Raw genomic sequence first — 18,500 nt, 5'->3', positions numbered from 1 at the left:
AGAGTGGAGCATAGCTGTAATATGTTGGAATTCCTTCCACAGGAAATCTTTCTCCATTTGCCACGATTTCACAGCTCATCGTGAAATGATAATTAAATGTATAATATGTATTCTTTTTCGGAGCCTTAACATTTTCAACAGTGGTGGACCGGGTCGATTTTTTTTTTTCTTTTTTTGTGTTTTTTGAGCAGTTTTAAATGGATTTTTCAACACATTTTTTGTGGTAACATTTACATCAAAACAAATGCAGAGGAATTTGGACTGTGTTGATTTTTCGTATCTATGGTGACAGAGGACAATTGATGTCCATTGCCGGGAAGCCTGATCTCCTCAACTGAACCATACACAGAGCAAGCGACCTCATGACCTCACGCAGCTAATTTTAAACTTCCTCTCTCTCCTCTGCTGTTTACCTGTTACCATGTTCGCCAGGATTTTCATTCCCAAGAAGCACCGGCAGCGTTTCGACGATGTCGTTTCCCAGAGCCTCATCAACCGGATGTGCCGCAGTAAGAGCCTGAGCGAACCGGGCCAGAGCCGCCTGCGTCGCAGCCGCAGCCAGGACCACCACGAGCGACCACGGGGGTCCAAACGGGCCAGCTCGGTGCCGCGGGACAACGGAGAGGACGCCGCGGCGCCGGAGCGCAACCTTAGGAAGAGCACATCCACGGTCCCCAGTCATCCAGCCACTGGAGCCAACCAGAGGTCTGTACCGACAGTGTCACTTTCTATCTCTTTTATGTCACCTGTATGTCTCCTCTTCTCAACTTTACATCACTTTAAATCATCTTAACGTTGCCTTCGTTTCATTCTTTATCTTACGCTCACATCACCTTCCGCGCCACCTCGGCGAAGTCAGAAGTGAGCTCGAATCAACTGTTGGTTGATAAATGCCACATTCTCATTACTATTTGCAGTGTGGATGCTTGTGTCGCAGTAACCAGCGCGAGGCACTTGGCAGAACACGCCGTACTTTTTTTTCGCTGCATCTATCAGATGATATTTAGCATTGTTTTCAACAACCTGAAATTATCCCCTGAATGGCATTTTGCAGTTGAATTCCTTATATGAGTACATTGTATATTGTTACTCTCACAAACCCTACTGCGGCCACGTCATGCGTGGGAGTGTGTTTGTGAAAGGAGGAGGAATGGACATTGTCAACACAATTTCTTGCTGTGCTTCCCAGCTTGTTTTGTTTTAATCTGGGAAACAAGGGACAGGCTGATGAATTGTAATGAAGCGGTAATAACAAGGGCTGTTATTCCTGTCTCCTGACACCGATGTCAACCTGTGGGATGTGAAGGACGGGGGTCAGTTCACTTGAGGCCATGTTTCATATGGTGCTTACCTCAGTACTCTTATCCAAGGGAACATGTCCAAACATGACATACATAATCATCTTAGAGTCACACAGAATAGTAAGTGACTACTCATTAATGGAGAGATTACCACAGCACTGTCCGTCACAACACAAGTAAACCGTGGAGCTGCTTAACTGAGTCTGAGTTGAGACCGAGGGACTGAGGATCCATGTGTATCATACTGGTTATTGCATGAAATATATATATATACACACACACACACACTTATATATATATATTTATGTGTCTTGGTCTGGAAAACTGGTCCGTTATGTAAGATAACCCCTGTATTCCATTCACTCAATTGTTATTTTTCACATTTCAGTATCGTTTGTATTTTGTTTTATTTATGAAGGGCTGGATACAGGATCACTCTGAATGGATGACTTGACCAGCCTTTGCTGTCTGAAACGGTTTGAGATCTGTGCGGTTAAAGCTTCTCAAAGACTGACAGCCGCTACCTCCTCACATACATTTTCATGCCGTGGCTGAGTCTGCACCTCCTTCTATTATAATCCGTAATCTGCATTTGGCTCCAGTAGCAGCCCATCTTCTGTAAATAGCAGAGGAATAGCAAGCAAATGGATGTGTTGCTTTTCCTCTCGTTCCTGTTCACCCAACATCTCTGGTGTTGCCTTGAGGAGTTGCTACAGCAACCAAGCAGGCACGCTTTACTTTGATGCTGAAACATCAGATGTTCTCACTAAAGAGCAGAGAATTTCTGATTTTAAAACGTTCTGAGTGTGTGTGTGTGTGTGTGTGTGTGTGTGTTTTCACCCTAACCTCTCTATTTACTGCGACATTTAAAAATGTCAGGAAAGGAACACATGAGGGGGTGTTTATAGTAATAGGGAATATATGCTCTTCGGTATATTTGTAACACTTCTGAGGGACACCTTTAAAATACAGAAATACCCTTATGAGTACAATTCATGATCATAAACATATCCATAATATTCTGAATCCCATTTCTGCGGTAATATAAATGGCTCATTTGTGAAACTGAGTAAAACTATCCCATTTACTTCCCAGCTCTTACTTATTACTTCTACAGTGACAGTTTTTTGGATATTGTATTTTAAAGCCCATTTGAAAGCAGACTTTCACCGCTTTGTTGTGCTAAGTATTTGACGACAATTAATCTTCATTCTATCTCTGTATGTGTTTACCTGTTATGGTGAAATCTGTTGTTGTTGTTGTTGCTGTTGTTGTTGTTGTAGGACCATACGGGTATACCGAGGGAAGAAAAGCTTTGGGTTTACTCTGAGAGGCCATGCCCCTGTCTGCATTGACTCTGTCATTCCAGGTATGTGGGATGTGTGTGTGTGTGTGTGTGTGTGTGTGTGGTCCTGCTCTACTTGCCCAGCGTCTTACATTATTAATCACAGTGAGAATATCTCTGCTCGTCTCAGGTGACAGACCTTCCTCAGCCAGTCATAAATTATTCTTGTTTTGAGTTTCTGGATAGTTTAAATTAAATTCACGGATGATGTAATTCTGGATCAACAGGGCACATACATAATAGGAAAACAGTCCTAAACACTATGTGATATACTCAAACGCGTTAGATTACGGTTCTCAAAGATTCTATAGAATTGTGATGACTGAAGACTAATTTTGTACAAACATTTGGAAACATAAGTCCAGACTCCCTCAGAATGATACGAAAAGGCAACAGCGTAAAGCAAAGACGAATGGAGGAATAGCCACAGGCTGTTGGAGAAGGGATTATAAAAGAGAGTGAGACAGGGAGGCTGAGTGACGAGGAGGAGTGACTGCGTAGAGTTGTGAAAAAGGATGGAGTGAGTGGCTTTGTTACTGAGGACATCATCGGGGCAGTTTGTTGGTAATGGAAAGCGCGGAGCGTTGGATGAGCGCGCGCGTGTGTGTGTGCGGAGCTGAAGAGGGGGAGGTGAGTGTGTGAGCGTCTGTATGACGATATTCGCCCACTTCAGGCTTGTACACAGGCTAGTTAGGACTGAGTCAGCGGGCCACATGAGGCTACTTATGGAAATAATGTGGGAGTCAAGCATCGTGATGAGAGAACAGATTATAAATCTTTGCAGAGCCTCTTATAATGTTTTAACACTGAAGTCTTAAACTGGAGTGTATCATTATGTACGGTTCTGGTGAAAACAGTGTATTTTGATGTATTTTTGAATTTGCTTGAAGATCAGTCTGAATGATTTATTTGAATGTGTGTGTGTGTGTGTGTGTGTGTGTGTGTGTGTGGGTGCGCACACCTCTCCCACTTTAGGTAGCCCTGCGGAGGCATGTGGTCTTAAGCCTGGGGATCGCATTCTGTTTCTCAATGGACTGGACATGAGGTTTGCACTTCAGTGTATAATTTTAGTACTACCTTTGATAAAACTGCTTTTATTTTTACAACATTAGCTACAGTTTAATTTTACACTCACCTACATTCAGTACACTAAGCAGTAACTGTGTGTGTGCCTCTGTGTGTGTGTGTGTTTGTGTGTGTGTGTGTGTGTGTGTTTTCATGCACACCTACAGGAACTGCTCCCATGAGAAGGTGGTGTCTATGCTGCAGGGAAGTGGGGCCATGCCTACACTTGTGGTGGAGGATGGGCCGGCTTCATATCCAGTGTCAGACTCTGAACCGGAGGAGACTCCGCCACTGCCCCGCTCCCGCTCCCCAGCGCTCAGCTCACTGCAGTGGGTGGCGGAAATCTTGCCCCCCAGCATCCGCGTCCACGGACGCACCTTTAGCCAACAGCTGGAGCACCTGCTTACGCTGCAGGAGAGATATACTGTCTGCAAAGCTCTGGAGACGTTCTTTCAGCACAGGTAATAATAAGCTTGATAATAATTATAAGTTTTATTTGTATAGCTTTTTTTTTTTTTTCAACACAGTTCACAAAGTGCTTCGCAGAGGATGGCAATTTAATGAGAGAGAATGGGATTTAAAAAGGGAAATGAGAGGTAAATTAAGATAAGATTAGAATAGAAACTCAGAACAGAGAGAAATAAAACACATTGAAAAATGAAAAAAAGAAGAGCAGTTTTAAACAGCACCTGGTTAAAAGCAGCGTTAAACAGATATGTTTTAAGGTTCTCCTTAAAAGCACCTAATAAATCCAAAGCTCTAAGGTCCACTGGGAGGGAATTCCACAGTCTGGGGTAACAGTTACTAAGCTGACTCTTTAGCAGGGTTTTGGGAATGAATAGCAGATTGCTTTTAGCTGATCTGAGAGATCTGGATGGAACACAATCGCGTCGCTACGGTAGCGAGACCATGAAGATGTTCAAAAACGAACAGAATTTTAAAATCAATTCTAAAAGATATAGTGAACCAGCGAAGAGATTTATTTCTTTGGTGTAATGTGGTTTCTCGCTCTGGTGCGCGTTGCTATTCGGGCAGCGGCATTTTGAACATGTTTTAAATTTGCGACACTGTTTTTTGGATAGGCAAGATAAAAGAGCATTATAGTAGTCCTGTCTACTGTACTGAAAATGACTATGGGTTCTTCACTATCAGCATTAGTGTGCACACCTTGGAGGTGTAAGATGTTTTGCGGATGTTGCTGATGTGGTTTTTAAAACTAAAATCACTTTCGAAAACAACTCCAAGATTCTTGATGTGGTTTTTGACCTTCAGGGACAAAGAGTCTAAATATACCAGCATAGCTTTCCCCTGTGTTTCATTCCCAGTAAGAACCTCTGTCTTATCTTTATGTAGTTGCAGGACGTTCTGAGACGAGGATAAAGGCAGAGACCACAAGGATATATGTTATGATGCAATGAGTGATTTCAATATTCTGAAGTCCTTTTAACCATGCTGTTGCCACAGTAACGCAGTACATGAAAGCTATCTCTGTCTACTGGTTCCAGGAACTCCTAGAACTTATTCTAGTTCTCCTAGAAAAATCGAAGAAAAGTCTAAGAGTTCTTGTCATTATTTATAATGTATTTATCATGTTTTACCAAAAGCCTCGTTTTACCAAGACTTTGTCATTGTAGTGTGGTAGGTGTTGTTTCTTCATCGAGTTAATGTTAAATTTCTTCACGTTAAATTTGAGGTTTCATAACATTTAAGCAGTGTATGAAAAGACAGAGGCGCTGTGCTTTTTCACCCTGTTTCAAAGATACAGACAGCGAGAACATAAACAATGAAATTTCAAGCATAACTCTTATTCTTCTTTGCAATGACTAATCCTGTGCAGCTCAGAGGGAAATTGACATATGAACTAATGTACTGTGAACCAATGGAAGGGGTGGGAAAATGGGTCCTTTTATACCGTCATATTTATAGCTGTTAATGACAATGCTGTGCTCCTTACTGCATATGGAATTTGAATGCAAGGGATTTTTTTTTTGGGCATCGCTTTACTTGTGGTGCAAACACATCACATCTCTGTAAATGTCAGGCTATTCATACAGCCGTGGATTTGCCGCAGTCTGACAGTTGTAAACAAATGTGGTTTAAATATAACCCGCAGCTTTAGGCTCAGATGAACAGTGTATGATAACATGTGTGGGTTTCTCCAGATCTGTGCTTTCTTAATTGCCAAGTCCTACTGCTACAGCTCTTAACCTCACACAGATCAAACATATATATATATAAATATATTCAAAAATACGCTGTAACACATCAGTGAACATATCTCAATGTACAGGTGAACTTAATATATACTGAAAAATACATTTATATAGGTATTATTAGGTGTGTTAAAATTTTTACTGTCAAATACATTGATCTAAGTGACATGTTTCTGTAAGGCACACATTTTTGACAGGCTATCTTGGTTGACAATGTAAAGATTTCATACTTTTGTATCACTAAATCCATTGTTGTGAGATGTAATGTTCATCTGTTCTAATTTAAAATCATTTAAAATATACTGTAGGTAGGATTAGTGGTATATGAAAAGTGTCAGTTACTCATGTATATTTTCACTATATTGTATAATTAAGTATGTGATTAAGAAACAGACTGTTTTGGAGTTCATGAAAAGTTACTAATATCATATATTATGATACACCTTACTACTGAACGACATTTGAGATAAGATTCAAGTGTTACGTATGAAAGAACTACCCTTCTTTTCTGGGAACAGGAATGTGGACACACTTATTGTAGACGTGTATCCAGTGTTAGACACACCTGCCAAGCAGCTGATCTGGCAGTTCATCTACCAACTGCTAACCTATGATGAGCAGGAGCACTGCCAAAGCAAGATCTCGCGTTTCCTCGGCTTCAAGGCTTCAGGTGTGCACAGAGGGCTTTTTTTTTGTTTGTTTGGCTTACAGCTGTTTCCATCTGCAGTGTTAGTGCGGATTGACATGTGTAATGTTTGGGTGGTGTGTTTACATATCTGTGTTGATATTTTATGTATGTGTGTATATGGGTATGTGTAAGATTTGTTTGTGTCTGTGTTCTCTTTGTCTGTTTGTTTGACTCTGCCCTGCTAATCGCTTTCTGTGTGATTTATCTGTTTGTGTGTGTGTGTGTGTGTGTGTGTGTGTGTGTGTGTGTTGCCACAGAGCCCGAGCTGGGACCAGGACCAGAGAACCACAGGCGTAGCAGCTCCATGAGGGTTTCGGGCACATCTCACAGAAACAGTGTGAGAGAGAGGAGCTTTGATGACTGTATCATCGGCACGCATTTGGGAATGGGTATGCCACATGTCTATAGTGTTATCTAAAGTAAAACGGTGAAATTTACAGAGATTAACAATAACATTTTATTTTTATTTAGGCCTCGATAAGTACCTCATGCTGTCATAATTAACACCACCAATTGATACAAACGAATATTCATGCAAATTTTTTTTTTTTTTTTTTTTACTTTGGGCTCGTAAACAGCCAACCATGATGTGCCATGATGTTCATGATTTTCTAGCAGTTTGGTGCAATAAAAGAGCTCAGTAACGCTTGCAAATCGCCACATGGCTCTGTTGACCAATCTGCCAAAATCAGCCGACTCCTCCCAAGCTACTGCCGTCCACTCATCTCCTGGCTTGCTCTCGAGAGCAGTTAACATGCTTTTGTGTGCCATGTGCTGGATAGTGCTCTCTCTATATATCTCAGGGACTTTCACTGAACCTGTTGGTGGGACCCCTGGAGAGAGACAGTGTGGGGACGGAACCTCCTTCCCTGAGTCCCCTGACCTCAAAAACGTGGGTACCATACACACTGGAGCACACTGAGCATGCCTAACATGGTCATCTATGCTTATGTCACAGTCACGCTTATCTCATTTAATCGCACACCCCCGCCCCCCCCACCCCCCCAAACCTCGTATAGATGTCAGGGGTGTACACGGAGCTGGAGAGTATGTATGCAGGGAAGAGCGGCAAGTCTCTCCAAAGTGGCTCCTCACCTGGAGCTGACGGCCATGCAAACACCTGCTCACTTACACACGGTAACACAGGTACTGTTGGTCTCCCTGCCATGTTCATATCACTAACCTGATGCTGCTTCTCTGAACTGAACGGATATTATCAGGGGTAAACCACAGCATAGCCATAATCATTAAAAATTCATAGCGCTGCAAGTAAGGAAAATATCACGATAAGTGTTTCATAACTACGTGTCCCAAGCATATTTTATGAAAGATCTTAAGCACCAGATATAACATAAATTTATGCTTGCTTTTGCACCCATTAGAAGTTTTTTGGTAGTAAAGTTTACTTATATACATATAAGTATTAAGATTTTTTTTTAAGTATTAAGATCTGATTTTATTCAGTCATTTATATTAGTCAATGGTTAGCACTGTCATGCAGTTCTTATTATGTCCCTCACAGGGAACCGTAAATCGGGGCTATCTCTGTCCTGGAAGGAGTCTTTCCCAGGTCCTCAGTTTGACATGTACCAGCCAACCGTGCCCTCTCCGGACGGTGTGGATTCCAACCCTTATGTGAGTTTAGACAGCCCCGCTCTATCTCCTCAACACCCCGAAGAGCTGCCCAGCCCCCTGTCCCGTCGCAAGAAGCTTTTTACCTTCTCGAGACCCCCGCGCAGCCGAGACACCGACAAGTTCCTGGATGCCCTCAGTGAACAGCTGGGTCACCGTGTTACCATTGTAGATGATTATGTAGGAGCCGAAAACGACTACGAGGAGGTATGCTCAGAGAAATAAACAACATCTGGTGGATAGAGGTCTTACGCGTTGGGCGGTTTTAAAAAATTTTAACGCGCGTGTTACGTATCCTACCTTTTTTTTTTGTAGATGAGTTTCCAGGATGATCAGGAGGTAAATATGTTGCCTCACGAGTTGAGTAGCGCCAGCAGCGAGGACCACAGTAGCAGTGAGGACACCACGTCACTTACCTACTCCTCTGGCTCTGACCACATTCCTCCTCCGCCCCGAAGCCCCCCTCCCCCACCCCCACCTCTCCAGTTCACCGACCCGCCCTCCCCAATCTGCCTCACGCCGGAGCATATGCCTCAGCCCCCGCCGGCTTTCCAGAATCATCCCATTATTCCCCCGCCTCCGCCTCCACCTCGCTCCTTCCTCACCAACCGGCCCTCCCTTCACAAAGTGCTGCCCACCAGGGCGGAGCTTCAGACTCAACACGCCCACCTCCGTCGCGCGTCCCCTCAGCCCCAAGCTCAACCCAGCCACCAGCCACACCACAAAGGCCACCCCATCCTCCAGTCGTCTCCTCACACGTCCCCGCAGCCCCCGCATCCGACGCAGCACGCGCACCTCCATCAGCAGACGCACCTGACCCATCAGAGTCAGCAGAGTCCTCCAACCAGGACCTCGCCCCATCAGCCCAAACCTCACAGCCAGTCTACCACCCAGGTGTATGAAAGCACGCTCCAAAACAAGATCCCCCCACCGCCCCCACCACCCCTGCCACCTCCCTGCGACCCCCCTCCTCTACCCAAATCCAGCCCCAGTGCCTCAGACTCCAACCACATGAGCGTGAAGAGACTGCGCTGGGAACAGGTTGAGAACTCAGAGGGCACCATCTGGGGACAGGTTGGCAATGACATTAGATGACTCATGGTACTGTCAAATAAATAAATTAATTCTCCTAATAATATCTTCCGTTTGGAAGAAAAATATTAAGAGCAATAGCAACGTTCATTAAGCACTAATGAGGCTTCATTAAATGTAGCTAAATGTTACAATTAGTTCATCTGAGTCACGATATTAATTTAAGTGTTTACAACAGAGACACAATAACGGGCATGACTGTTTTCAGCTTGGAGAGGACCCGGATTCTGATAAACTGAGCGATATGGTCAAGTACCTTGATTTGGACCTGCACTTTGGTACACACAGGAGTTCCAGTAAGTGCAGTGTTATTCTCCATTGTTCTCATGCTTTGTTGTGTTACCTTATCACATCATATCATATTCATGTCATATATTATGCATATGTGTAACATAATGTCATTTAGAATCATTAAGGAAACCCTCTGTTCCTTCTATAATGCATGTATTAATAATGATGGCTGTGTGATGTCATACAATCAACACAATACACAGTATGTATATATAAAATCCCTCTTGTTAAAATGAGTGACATTTTTAAACATTTTAAAATAATAAAATTAAATAACACATTTTGTTTATTTTACAAACAAATTGTGTTGACATGAACAAAAACAAACAAACAAAAAAACGCCCTTTGGGGTTCCTCATTTGAGATGTGCACTCACAAATCCAGGGTCTGTACAGTGTGTCTTTTGTCTGAATTGAGACTGCATTGTTCACGTATCTTGTCTATGTTTGTGCTTTTTCAGCGCGTCATGTTCACCACTTCTCACGGAGACCTTTGAATAGCTCAGCTCCCATCATCCACTTTCCATTTACTGGCACACCATCCTCTCTGTTTATACTTGTAGACCTTTATTTAGTGTTTCCACGGCTGGTGCCAGTAGAGCTCATCCTTACACTGTGATTAAATGTGTCAGTCTCTTTTCCAGAGCCCACCTTCCTGCCCGAGAGCTTTAAAAAGAAAGACGTGGTCGAGATTCTCTCCCACAAAAAGGCCTACAATGCTTGTGAGTATGATTGCAGTGGCACTGGGGAGGAACACCCCAGGCTGAGCCAAACAACCTACAGATCAAATGAAATTTGTTGTTGTCGTTGTTGTTGTTGTGTCAGCGTAAACGTCTTGTGCGGGGGAGACATCTGAAATGTAAACGTGAAAATGGAAGCTCAGACATATGCTGCTAAAAAATGTGCTTGGCTGAATTTTTTTTTGTGTGTGTGTGTGTGTGTGTGTGTGTCTGTTCGCAACCGACTGTCCGACCGCTCTGTTCAGCCATCCTCATAGCGCACCTGAAGCTGTCTCCAGCAGAACTTCGAAAGGTTCTGTTGACTATGAGCACAGATCGTCTAGAACCCTCACATATCAAGCAACTGCTGCTCTACGCCCCAAATGACGATGAAGTTAAACAGTTCCAGCAATATAACCAGGACCCAGCCAAACTGAGTGAACCTGACCAGTTTGTCCTACAGGTACCCTTTGGAGAGATACATCGATGTCGACAAGCACGACATGCTCTGTCAAACTGTTGACTGTGTTTATGATATGAGTGGGATGAGAAAGTGACAAGAAAATTCTCTCGTTTTTATTTGTTGTGTGTTGTAATTTAATGTTTTTTATACGCGGTCTGTTTCTGTGTGAATACGCGTGTCGTGTGTGCACGCCTCTGTGTGTGTGTGTGTGTGTGTGTGTGTGTGTGTGTGTGTGTGTGCGCAATTACAACAGATGTTGTTAGTGCCAGAGTATAAAACCAGACTCCGGAGTCTCCATTTTAAGACCACCCTGCAGGAGAAATCAGAGGAAATGAGAGCAGGATATGAGTGTATCTACAAGGCCTCCTCAGAGCTGAAAAACAGCAAGAAACTGGCAAAGATCCTAGAGGTAAAAGCATTTTTATAACCTCTCACTAAATCAAACAGCAAAACAACACAAACAAGATGGATATAGTCCTAATGTGTCAGTGTAACAAATGTTGTTTCCATTATCTATTTACAACACAGCCAACATGCAGCTATTGTTTGGGTGGGTGAGGGGGGGATGAATGCACTGTTGGAACTCTGAAGGAAAGTGTGAGAGTACAAATACATCACAGAAATTACTTTGCTTTTTTGGATTGGTTTCGTACAGCTATATCTATTGTGAACTCTTTAGTCTTACCATAGTTATTTAGGTATAAATTATTTAGTTATTGTTAATTGATATACTGTATATTCCCCAAAGCTGTATGATTAAAATGAATTTGTTCCTAATGGCAGTTTGTTCTGGCAATGGGGAATTACCTGAACAATGGCCAGCCCAAATCAAACAAAACAACTGGGTTTAAAATCAACTTTCTCACTGAGGTATGGTATGACTGTCACATATGTTACAGTACATGTGTTTATGTGCCAAAAAGCTAATCAGTTCTCTCACAGATTCAGAATTAGTGCTTCAGCAAAACTGATTTGCAGTAACGATATTTCTTCTCCTTTTCTTGTTGGGCACGAAGTAAACATTTAATTTTGTGATCACACAGCTTAGCACAACAAAAACAGTGGATGGGAAGTCAACCTTCCTGCATATTCTAGCCAAATCATTATGCCAACACTTCCCAGAGCTTCTGAACTTTGCCAGGGACCTTCCTACTGTACCACACGCTGCCAAAGGTAAACTGAATCCTCTGCTATGTATACAATGTTCCCGGTACACAACATTCTCTTGCCATTATTTCTCTGTTGCATAGCCAGTGTCTGAAAAATGAGTTGTTTTTCCTAATTTTTTTTCCTATAAATTATTGTTGCCTCAAAAATAGCTCTTATCCAGTTATATTAGTGAGACTGTGATAGAAACAGTCTCTCCAGTCTCTTTAAACGTTTTGACTGGTACATTTTGTTCAGCTTGACTTTGAGTTTTGACTTGTCTGTGCAGTCAACCAGAAGAACATTACTGCTGACCTCAGTGACCTTCAGTCCACAATTCAGGAAATCAGAACAGCTTGTGTTCAGATGCCAGCCACAGCAGAGGATCGCTTTTCAGTAGTCATGAGTGTATCCTTCACTAATATAGGAAACTGTTTATTACTATAGGAGTTTGTTCATCGGGGCTATTCCAGGTATGTGGTTTAGTGACTAACCAGGCTAAGTTAACTCAGAGTAAGTACTAAACCTCCTAGTAGAAGAGCCCTATGACTTTGTTTTGTTAGGAGAACGAAGCCACAGGGCTCTTCTATTAGAAGGTTTACTACCGACTCTGAGTTAACTTAGCTGGGTTAGTCACTAAACCACATACTTGGAATACCCCCATTATCATCAACCTAATGATACTGGGTTTGGTCGATGGACTGAAAGGTGAGAGAATACACTGCAAAATTCACATCAACTTCAGATTCAGATTCAGGATTTGTGTTTAGTTTGAAATGAATTTTTGCATAATGCCTACACATGGAGCTCCACTGGACCCATCCTAAAATGAGTGTTGTGTTTTGATACAGAGAATGACAGCATATATGAACTGACCTAAGCCTGAGGCAAGTGTTTTCACCCAGTAGCTTAGGTTTACATTATCAACTCCTTAATAAATGAGTGCAGCATTACACTCCCATTGACTAACAACTGGAATCGCAATGAATTTAGCTCAGCTGGAACCTCACGTAAAACACGTATTGTTTGCATATTTCAAAAGATGGAACTGATTATTTTGATTGTAGTGTTAAGAAAGTGGGAGGTGGGCTTTCTGATTGTAAAGAATTCCGCTGAAGATGTGACAGCGAATACTAGCTGTTTTTTACGCAGCCTTAACTGATGTATTAGAGCTTCCTGGAGAACTGCCATCCAGCGGTACAGTCACTGGATTCCTTGCAGCAGAGAGCAATGGAGGAGTTTGGCAAAGTGGCCTCTTACTTTGGCGAGGACAGCAAAGCTACAACTACAGAGACCTTTTTTGGCATCTTTGCGGAGTTTATGTCCAAATTTGAGGTGAGCTACTATTTGGAAATAGAGAAAATGACATTGGCAGCCTGGGCCAGACTTTAAGACTTGCCATGTAAAATCCAGTAATAAAAAAATACTTTCACGTGTTTTTGCTTATGAAACCCATAGTGAGTTTCTTACTTGACACCATATATTTCTTAATATTCTTACAAATCCTCACAAAAGCTGTTGTACGATTGGCTGGTTGTTTTACAGAGGGCGTTAAATGAGACACAGGTCACAGAAAACCCCAGAAGCCCCCGGATCGCCTCACCACTGGCCTGGTGAAACTAGACATGACAGTTCCCGCTCTTTCCAAGTGTGCCATCAACTCACACAGATCTCTTACAAATAAACAGCCTAAAATATTCATATTTGACCTACAGATATATGAAAAAGCTTATGTTTAGATAAAATAATTTTAAAAAATAATATATTTTATACCCTCTATGTTTAAATAAGACAAAGTATGGAAAGACTAGACAAGTATATGGATTTAATTTTTGCTATTGTAAATGCAAAGTCTAATTTACAACCGCAAAAGAATGTGTTGAAAATGTCACCAGTTGATAGGTCTGTTGTACAATAGCATTAGCTTCATTATTGCACGGCAAAACACATATAATATTACGGTCAAACCAAACAAGTATATACTTATACAGGCAAACAGCTATAACCAATGGGTGTTAAAGTAACACATCAGCACAATATCAGATGATTTTAAAAAGCTGCCTGATGCCATTGCAGTATTGTCATTCGGGTGAAAAATGTCGCCTAGAGTTATACAGGCATAGTGCACCTGCTCTGTGTGTGACAGCTTTGTAGCAAGGTAATATTCGGTATTGTCCATTCCAGTGAAGCAAGATCGGTGGTGATGCCTTGCATGTGTTAAAATAAACAGCAGTACATATCAGTAAATGGATGATTATCCTCCACCTCTGCTGCAGTTAGGAGTTGGTGTTTTGATACAGTTCATGTCTATTAAATGGCAAATCCTGGGTTTACATCCTTCACATCTTGTTTACATGATTAGGTATGTAGCTTGTCTTTGATGACCATACTTTGTGTTATTTTCAAAGAAATCAAAGAAAACTCTCCATGTCTGAGCAATATTTTGTTGTATGTCTGTTTAAAATCATCAGAACTCATTCTGTTTTTTTTCTTTGTGGCCCATGTCTTTGTGTCAAAGCAAACATTAGTTTGTGATGTTTTATAACATTTCTTTGTCATGAGACCACAATATAGCCCTTTTTTGTGGATCACACTCTTGGTTTCAGATAAACAGTATTAAAGTGATATAGAACTGGTATAATTTGCATGTAGATATGTTTTATTTCTGTGTTATTAAATTATATAGCAACATATATTCTATACTGTCCAGCCCTGTTTTATTCTCTTGCTAAATTAAAAAGTCCTTTCTGTTCTTTTGGGTGTATCAACAGTGTTCACTGGTGCAGTTCATTTTCTGGCAGAAGTTTGTGGTTTAAATTACAACTTGTTTGTTTTGTAACGAATGAATAAATTGAATGAATTCCCTGCCTATCACTAGCCAACTCGCTTCTTTTTGCTGCACTAATGCGTGTTGCTATAGCTACAAATGAAGTTGCAATATGGCAGGTAGCCGTTTACAGTCTTCTCTACCAGCGACCGCCAATACATGTCTCAGCACCTGCAAAAACTCACTGTTCGCTGAAGTCGAGAAACAAAAGACAACGTACAAGGTGCCTGTTGCGATAGTTAAAATGTGTATGCCTTTGATTAATGATTTTAATTTGACAAAAAAAAGAGAGTAGCCGACTGATGACAGTTTTACTCAAGGATGTAAAGTAAACGTTGACATTTTCTTGTGTTTCCCAGAGACATTTAATCCACAGACTGGTATACATAGCAAGAATAAATCAGATTTCTACTGGTCCCCGTGATGCACAGAGCGCAATTTCAGGTTAGTAACGAAGGCTATAGCTAGTTACAACCATACGGCCGACCCTAACCGTGACACTGATTTTAATGCAAAAAAATATTGATATCAGTTTATGGCAGTTAGCCTGCGACTTCGTAAAATCTAAGCATAGTATTATTTTGAGAGAGAACTTTCACTGTGGATTTCCAAGAGAAATTATTACGCTAAATTTAAGATGCAGTATCTTAAGTAGGGAGATGTTTGAACACTTTAACCGAAATCTCAACGCACGCGAACAAACTTTTGCATCAGTGGACTCACTGATGGAAATTTCAGTGCTGAAATGAGATGCACTTGTGCGTTCCTTTCCCCAAACTTGAGAGTTTGTGCAGAACACGCAGTGCAAGACGTCTCCCTAATATGTATGCTCAAAGGTAGAGAGATTGTGGTGTCCAGTGAAAATCAGAACTGAATCATGGATCGATTTCAAACAGTTTATTTGAAAGTTTACGCTGGAGTACGTTGTTATTGACAACAAATGTGTGTGTTCTTTAATGAATGTACCATAGCTCTTCCTTTCTTTTTAAAAAGATTACTATGAGGAGTATATTTCAAAGTTCCAGAGAAAAACACAGACAGAAGGAGTTACTGGTATGCTGTTAATCTATCCAAAAAGCATCACTCATGTTTTGGAGGTATGTGAACATCGTACACCTCAGTAATTCTGAAGAATTTTTAATTTATTTATATGAACCCACAGGTCAGTGCTTTATTTCATTGTGTAACCTATTGTTTATTCATTGTTAAATTTCATTACGGAGACATGATTGAGTGATGTTTAATTTGTTCATAACCTCTTATTTTGTAGTCGTCATTTGAAATTCTCACTGAAATTCTGAGAGACCTGAGCCACATGGAGCAAACCTCTGGGTAAAGTGTTCCATTAATTTTACTCAGAATGACTTGTTCATTAAGTCTCTAAACAACAGTAGCTGAAACTGATATTGACAAGAAAGTCAAGAAGAGCTTCATTGATGTAATTAGCTTGTGTGATGGAAAATAACTTTTTCTTCAAGGTCTCTGTTGAAGGATTCCAGGATATTGGTGGTCTCCCACTGTCTGCCGAGTCACACATTCCCTTCATGGGGATCCTTGACTTTGAACCAGCGGCTTAGCGTGAAAGATTCAACTTTCCAAACACAGCCCCTCGAGGTCCTGATTGCAGATAACCTTGCAACGATTTACAAGTTGTGCACATTCTTGTTGAGACGCAGGGTAAGGAACATAACGCGAAAGTTTCTATCTTAATGTGTTTTAATTCAGTAGCATGAACGAACCTTTCAGTTTGTAACCATTTAAATAATGCTTGCGATCTCCTCCGCGACTACTGTCCGGCTGTCATTTCAATAGCTTTCCGGAGCGAACTTTATGCATCTTTCTGCAGGTTAGTTGTGCAAGCCAAGATCCCCACGGGCAAACTCCTGTGTTGGAAGAGGAAACTGTGATACATCTTTGTCAGAGTTCAGTGCTGCATTCACCCTCTTCATTCTTGCAAGCCTACAGAAAGCCTGTCAGCCTCCTCATGGACTCAGGTATGTGTCATGGTTAGGGAGGCTTCACATACAATTTTTTTGTACAACTTTCTTTTCAGTAAACCAGAAATGCTTTTTGTAGAAATTGTATGGCCGACACAACGTCGAATCTACTGGTAAAGAGGATCATGAAGATGAATGAAGGCGTTTGTGGCGAAGTCACATTACATGCAACAGATAATTAACACTAACTACATTAATTGACTTAATAACACCAATTTGTTTGTATTTTAGTCACATGTAGAAAAAAAACTGACGTGATAACACTAAAACCATACAGTCATTGGAGTGGTTCTTTGCTCTAGTTTTGGAAACTGAAACATGTTGACTTCAGCCCATTCTCTCTACTGTTTTGTAAGTAACTTTGGAAATAAAGCATTTTGCCAATTCGCTAAATGTAAATGTAAAAAAAAAATAATAATAGCATTAAGGTGTATAATTTAATTATAGGTGAACTTAACATTTTAATGTGATCCTAATGTGTCTGAAGAGAGTGCTTTTATCCCTTTCACATTTTAAATTCAAGGCACTTACTGTTCACTCTCTTAGACACTTGGTTCCATTATAACTTACTTTGCACTTTTATATGTTGGTACATACTGTTTAGCTCAGAGCTATTCAAACAGTATTCAAAAAGGCCAGAATTCTTATCCAGGCCTTGTTCATGTGTCAGAACCGTTTGGCTATTTACATTTACATATTTATGCTCATTGTACCATTTTACTTTACACAGTTCAACCATTTTACCACATTCAAGCATTTTACTTTACACAGATTATTTAGTGTTTGGATATGATAAAATAAACAAATACTTGTTAGTCTAAGTAGGGTTAAAAAAAAAAAACAGTTTAGATTATCAGTTTTTCTTTTCAGTATTGAGAGATGCATTTTCTTACAACTTATAGCTTGCTGCCAAACAGCTATCGACTTTGTGTGGTTAGCAAGATGTTTATGGTGCCGTAAAGCAGGGTGATATGTATGATAAAATGCCTTTATCAGCTTGTATTAGCACTCGTGGAATGCCTACTGTCCAATCAAATTACTCATCCAGAACTAACTATTTTTTAATTTGAATTTGGCTGCCATTGCCTCTGGACCACTGGCAGATGCTCTTTGGCCAAGTTGGTGTATAATATTCACCAGACTTTTTTTTTTTTTAATCAAGATACACTAATATTCTCTAATCAATAGCTTGTATTGACAGAGAATGTTGAAACAATTTAACATATCAAATAGATGAAAAACCAAAGGCCTATTTTTTTGTCAGCACGTGGTCATCTAGATGTTTTTTTAATGTTATTATTAATAGATTTTTTGTTATAAGTATTACTATTATTGTTGCTTATTGTTATTACAGGGAGCTCTCGCTCTTTCTTATAGGAGGTGGGACAAGGCAGGCTCTTTTACTAATGGTCAGGATGTACTGAAATAATCTACCTTAAAAGTTGTGTCAACAGTTTAATTACAAGGCAGCTTGTCAAAATGGGACCATGTGTGAACAAAGGTGCAACTTTAGCAATTTTTGGGCATTTGAAACATGTATGCGAACTTAATATTTAAAAGACAAGTTCTTATTCTCCAATTTTTATTCCTTCAAAAGCAGCAATACCAAGCGCTCATTTTCTTTATTTATTTTTTCAAACTCATTTTTAGCTCAGCAGTTTATCTTACTGTTTCACTACTGAGCTACAAATGCACCATCAACCATTGCAGTTTCATAAGTGT

The 18,500-nt window shown here is 40.8% G+C and overlaps 1 protein-coding gene across 1 annotated transcript in view; it reads left to right on the top strand.

The window, feature by feature from the left end:
* grid2ipb (glutamate receptor, ionotropic, delta 2 (Grid2) interacting protein, b) overlaps window positions 1–13,571 on the top strand; it is a 20,682-nt gene extending 7,111 nt beyond the window's left edge. Inside the window, exons 5-23 of the mRNA XM_030775729.1 lie at window positions 433–705; window positions 2,585–2,670; window positions 3,622–3,691; window positions 3,879–4,172; window positions 6,443–6,594; window positions 6,870–7,001; window positions 7,416–7,504; window positions 7,632–7,758; window positions 8,135–8,451; window positions 8,560–9,318; window positions 9,545–9,632; window positions 10,259–10,348; window positions 10,612–10,808; window positions 11,062–11,217; window positions 11,592–11,678; window positions 11,852–11,981; window positions 12,244–12,362; window positions 13,125–13,289; window positions 13,500–13,571. Coding sequence (XP_030631589.1) covers window positions 433–705; window positions 2,585–2,670; window positions 3,622–3,691; window positions 3,879–4,172; window positions 6,443–6,594; window positions 6,870–7,001; window positions 7,416–7,504; window positions 7,632–7,758; window positions 8,135–8,451; window positions 8,560–9,318; window positions 9,545–9,632; window positions 10,259–10,348; window positions 10,612–10,808; window positions 11,062–11,217; window positions 11,592–11,678; window positions 11,852–11,981; window positions 12,244–12,362; window positions 13,125–13,289; window positions 13,500–13,571 — 3,403 coding nt within the window. The remainder of the gene's footprint in view (window positions 1–432; window positions 706–2,584; window positions 2,671–3,621; window positions 3,692–3,878; window positions 4,173–6,442; window positions 6,595–6,869; window positions 7,002–7,415; window positions 7,505–7,631; window positions 7,759–8,134; window positions 8,452–8,559; window positions 9,319–9,544; window positions 9,633–10,258; window positions 10,349–10,611; window positions 10,809–11,061; window positions 11,218–11,591; window positions 11,679–11,851; window positions 11,982–12,243; window positions 12,363–13,124; window positions 13,290–13,499) is intronic.
* Window positions 13,572–18,500: the final 4,929 nt, after the last annotated feature.

Source organism: Chanos chanos, chromosome 5 (genome assembly GCF_902362185.1).
Source record: "Chanos chanos chromosome 5, fChaCha1.1, whole genome shotgun sequence".
Taxonomy (NCBI): domain Eukaryota; kingdom Metazoa; phylum Chordata; class Actinopteri; order Gonorynchiformes; family Chanidae; genus Chanos; species Chanos chanos.
This window is presented reverse-complemented; position numbering and strand designations above follow the sequence as displayed.